We start from the raw sequence: 5,194 nt of genomic DNA, 5'->3' as shown, positions 1-5,194 counted from the left end.
TAGAGCAGGATGATAATATTATATCAATGTCAAATTTCTCAGAGGGGATAATGGTACTGTGATGATGTCCAAGAATGCCTTTAATCTCAAAAGATACATGCTGAAGTATTTGCGGCAACAGGTCATGATGTCTGCAACTTTCTCTCAAAAAATTCATACAAAGAGAAAAAAGCATGCATGTATTATACGTGTATTCAGAGACAGAACTAAAGTAATTGTGGCAAATATTAATACTTGCTAACTGAAAGTGAAGGGTATATGGATGTTCATTATACTATTCTCTTACCTTTTCTGTAGGTTTGACATTTTTCAAAATAAAAGGTTGAAGAAATGTGAATTAAGTCTCCCAACCCTATAACATTTAGGGAGTCCTTTCAACTCTCATTTTCTGGCCCATTCTTTATTGATAATTACTTCTAATACGAATTTACAACAAATGAAAACATTTGTAAAAATGATCAAAATAGGGTAGAAATGCTCATTACTTTATACCAACATCCTAAATATGTCACGAATGCTCAAAACCGTGCATTTTACTTGATAGTTATTATCTAATTCTAAAACAGAAATATGAATATATGAGAACCAAAGATATCAAAATTACTTAGAAATCGCTTAAACTTTAATGTGTGCCCTTTATTTAAAAACTTCTTCAAATGTTTAATTTTCACTTTAATAAATTCAATTCATTAAAAAAAAAAAAAACACTTCAATATTGCAGTATTTGAAAATCCTATTTTAAGCTCTTGAACTGAATATTTCTATTTGCTCTAAGCTAAAAAGAATAGAAACCAATTCCAGAGCAATCTTACCTTAATAGGCATTCCAGTACAGTGTAAACCAAAGGGAAACAGACAAATTTTTCCTTTCAACCTCTGGTACCCGAGTGCAAACTATAGAAAGAAAATTACATTTAAATTACAAATTTAAATGCTAGGGAAATAGAAAATGCTGACTTTTCACAGTTTTCCTATTCACATCCTCCTTAAAACATCAGCCAGATTTTGTAGTCATTGCAAAATTCTAGCCTGCTATTCTTTTTCAGTTGTCTTTTTACCAATCTAGGAATTACTTAAGAACATACCTACCTAGACCTCTGCACGCATAAACATACAGCTTATGAAAAATATAAAAATTGAATTGCTGAAATATAAAAATTATACTTAAAAAATAAGGTATTCTAAGTTCCCTTAATGGGAAATAAATTCTATAGATGCCATTTTCTTCAAAATAGTATTTATTAAAGTCCCTCCATCCCATCATATTAAACATAGAGGAAGCTTACTTTACCTCACATTTGGCTAAAGAGAATGTGTGACCCAAATGAAGACGCCCATTCATGTATGGATATGGGAAGGTTACAAAGTACTTGCCCTTGCTGCAAAACAATCATGTAAAAAAGAAAGTACAGGAAAAAAATGTTAAATTATTTTACAATGATGGGGTACGGTGAAGGGAATACTTGCTATAAATAATTTGTTTAACTGCAGCTATTTAAAAGACATTTAAAATTAAATTTATAAATCCAGAAATATAAAGCTCTCTAAAATTGAAACTTACTTTTGAAAGAATAAGACATTTACAGGTGGTTATTAAGAAATAAATATACTTGTAGATTTTAACTTAAGCTAAAATATTTGAGTAAAGCTAATGTACTAAAAATTAAATTTTTTAAGACTTAGGAATCTGAATCAATTTAATGCTTTACTGATTAAATAAGATTTGTTTTCATTAGATATATATAAAGCAATTAAACGCCCCTCAGGTAAAATAAAACATCCTCAGTATTACATGATATATTGTAAATTCGTTTAAAAAGTACCTTTTAAAGCAGCTTTGTTATGTTATATTCTTTGTTTTAATTAAGTATATCTAACATCCATATATGTTATGACACATAATAAAATGAACACCTGTAAACCCACCACCCAACTTTTAAACCCACTGAAGCCTCCTACATGTTCCTCCCCACTGTCCCACCAGAAAACACCATTACCTTGAAATTTACTTTTGTCATTGCCAAGTTTTTGACTAGTTTACATCTATGTCTGTGCCCGTAAACACTATATCATTTAGTTTTGCTGACCTGTGAGCTTTATAAAAAATGATAATGCTCATAGACTTCTGCAATTTGTTTTTCACTCAATGTTTCTCAGTTTCTTCAGCATTGCTGTACATAACTATACTTGATTGTCTCTCACTGAACAAGTAGCTTTTTCAGTTCACTATGGATTACTTTAAACCACCTTAAAGTTGATCAAAATTCTAGAATCAAATAGAAGCTTCAAATTATAGTTAAAATATATCTGAAAGTGAGATGCATCTTATAATTGATGCATATATTTATTGTGGTACCATTTTGGGGCAGTTATTTTATTTTTGTTTTTCGCCAATATCATATCATTGTCTAGGGCTTAACATTGAGGCAAAACAGTATTTATGAAATAAGATCTTCAAATACTGAAACCCTTCAAAATCTATATTTTGTATCTATGAAGATAATTATCAATAATATGAATCTCTCTAACATAAGGATTTCCTTAGATCAATCAGCAAAGATAAAACTATAAAACATCTTCTTTTGTCTGAATATGAAAAATATTAGTTTTTAAAAAAACTTTAAGCAGAAAAAAAAACTTTACGTAGAAAAAATCCTTTAAGAATTCCATAAGATCCTAATTTTATTATTATTTTTTAAATTTATTTTTTTGGGTGACTTTGGTGACATCCAGTAAGTTTCAGGTGTACAATTTAACAGTAATGCATATACATATATATTGCATTGTGTAAGAAGATCCTAATTTTAAATGCAGAAAGTAGAAGTCACCTCCTTCAGCCCATTTCATACATTTTAAATACAGCAAGTCTTATCTTTTTCACAAAGCAGTTTCTGTGTATAAAAGCCAAATACTTATAAACACAATGTCTAGAACTTCACAAACTATTACTTACCTACTCTGCTTCTCTAAATTAGATGCATTGACCTCAAACACTTTCTCGGTATCCCATTTCTGTTGGATTTCTTTCTCAATCTTCTTAAAAAAGTCCACTTTGGCTGTTCCTCTTCTTTCCTATTAGACACAAAAGAGAATAATCTACTCTATACTTCAACAAGCTTGCTTTAAAAAAAAATCGGGTTCATACAGAAGTTGTTCATATAGAGCTGTTCACTGATCAATTTTCCCCATGGTTATCTTGAAATTTAAATGGAAGAGATTAAACATTAGGATTATCATGACCTGTATGCTTTAAACCTCAAAGAGATGGTTAAAGAATTACTTAAATATATAAAAAGGTTTGAAATACTTTTAAAAAATAAGATATAATGTAACACTGTTGTCAAATGTTCCTATTTAGTTAAAAATAAATACTTAGAAAAGAATAGGATGGAGCAGGGCCTGCTTGCTAATCTGCAATCATATCTACCAAAGGAAGATGTTCAGGCCCAAGGGTTGGAGACTGTGTGTGTGTGTGTGTGTGTGTGTGTGTGTGTGTGTGTGTTTAAGGAAGCTAATGAAGAATTTCTCTCTAAAATGGCTAACAGACTATTAATATGAAATTAAAATAAAACAGAGAATGGTAAGCATTCCTATCATCCCTTAAGCCACCCTTGGATTAAAGTGAAAAAACATGCATGATCACTCTAACTGGAAAAAAAAGAGGGGTGTGAGCTTCCTTCTCACTGTGATTCTAAAAAGAATGAGCTGCTGATAGCAAGTATGCTAAAAGTGGAGTTGAACACAGCACTTAGGGAACAGGTACAAATGTGAAAGCTGGATACCAATGGACCATACACAAATCTAATCCTGTTTTGAAACTTAATATTATTTTGTAGAATTTTATTTTCTGGCATAAAATTATCAAGACTGAAATTAAATTTTCTTCCTCTTCTTACCTGCTAATATTCCCAGAGTCTGCAGCATTTTCAAATGAGAAAATACCTGGGTTCTACTCAAACTTCTACAACCTACCATACAGGTGACTTTGCCAAGTCATCTAACCCCTGGATCTCAATCTCCTTTCATTGTGCCTTTCTTCTGCCTCTTCTACCCAACAATTTAAAAAATAAAATGCTTTCTACTCGCATCACAGATACATTAGACAACTGCTTTTTAAAAAACAATTACCCAAACTTGAAGTATACAAAGAGGAATCTTGGGTTATTTAAAACAAAAACAAAAAAAACTTACCATTATTTCTCCAATACCTATCTTAAATATACATTGTGTATCATGTAATAAGAAAACTAACAGCATTAAAATTAGATAAGAATCACTGCATATCTACCATAAATTTATCACCTGTTTTACTATTTACAATTTTTTATATTTTAAATCAAAACAATGGTTTACTATTCCTATTCCATTTTATTTTTAAGTATAAGAGAAGGACAAGCAACAGAAATATGAAATGTCAGCTTACAAAGAGGTAAAATGGTAGATCAAAAGAATCTTGTTACAAAGGCAAAGAGGAAATAAGAAAGAATTCTATAATTTAAAAAGTCACAGATATAACAACTTTCTTTAGGAATCAAAGGAAAATGACTTTTTTTATTTCTATAAATCCTGACCAGATCATAACTGCTATGAGCAGAAATCTCATCAAAACATAAATCTGATCACGTCAATCTCCCTTCAGAAGTTCTCTAATGCTCTCAGGATAAAGTCCTAAGATACATTCAAGGCCCTTCTTGTCTATCTGCCAGGTCCTTCCCTCCTTCCCTCTCCATTCCCCCACCATCATATTCCAGGCCTATTAAACCATCTGCATTTTCCCAAATGTGCCGAGCTCTCTCTCTCACCTCTGGGCCTGTATTCAAATTATTCTCTCTGCCCTCACAACCCACCAATCTCTTTGCCTGGCTCTCTCATCCTTTAGGTCTCAGCTAATAACCTGCCTTGATTCCCCAAGAGTTTATGACATGCCATTCTTAATATGTCCCTACCTATCAATATTTCCCCTATGATAGTGCTAATCGCACAGTGATGTATCTGTCTTCCCCACGGAACTGTAAGTTTGTTCATGGTGGAGACTGTGTCTTGCTTCTCATTATATCCTCAATACCCAGCTTACAGAGGGCCCTCAAAAAATATTTGTTGAATATTCAAAGATTTTAAAAGAGAAGTAAATAACACAATGCCTGTTTTTGCATATTGTGGTTATTTAAAAAATAACAGGGACTTGGAACTGGGTA

General features: G+C 31.6%; 1 protein-coding gene across 2 annotated transcripts in view; it reads right to left on the bottom strand.

The window, feature by feature from the left end:
- Positions 1-5,194, bottom strand: part of LARS (leucyl-tRNA synthetase) — a 50,368-nt gene that overhangs the window by 40,314 nt on the left and 4,860 nt on the right. Inside the window, exons 2-4 of one of the 2 annotated variants that reach the window (XM_015598093.2) lie at positions 2,953-3,071; positions 1,291-1,378; positions 813-893 (exon numbers count right to left, since the gene is read on the bottom strand). In XM_015598093.2, coding sequence (XP_015453579.1) covers positions 813-893; positions 1,291-1,378; positions 2,953-3,071 — 288 coding nt within the window. The remainder of the gene's footprint in view (positions 1-812; positions 894-1,290; positions 1,379-2,952; positions 3,072-5,194) is intronic. The other variant, XM_006922966.3, reaches the window with a different exon arrangement.

The sequence above is a fragment of the Pteropus alecto genome, unplaced genomic scaffold (genome assembly GCF_000325575.1).
Source record: "Pteropus alecto unplaced genomic scaffold, ASM32557v1 scaffold78, whole genome shotgun sequence".
NCBI lineage: Eukaryota > Metazoa > Chordata > Mammalia > Chiroptera > Pteropodidae > Pteropus > Pteropus alecto.
Note: the sequence above shows the minus strand (reverse complement) of the source record. Positions and strands in the feature narration are given on the sequence as shown.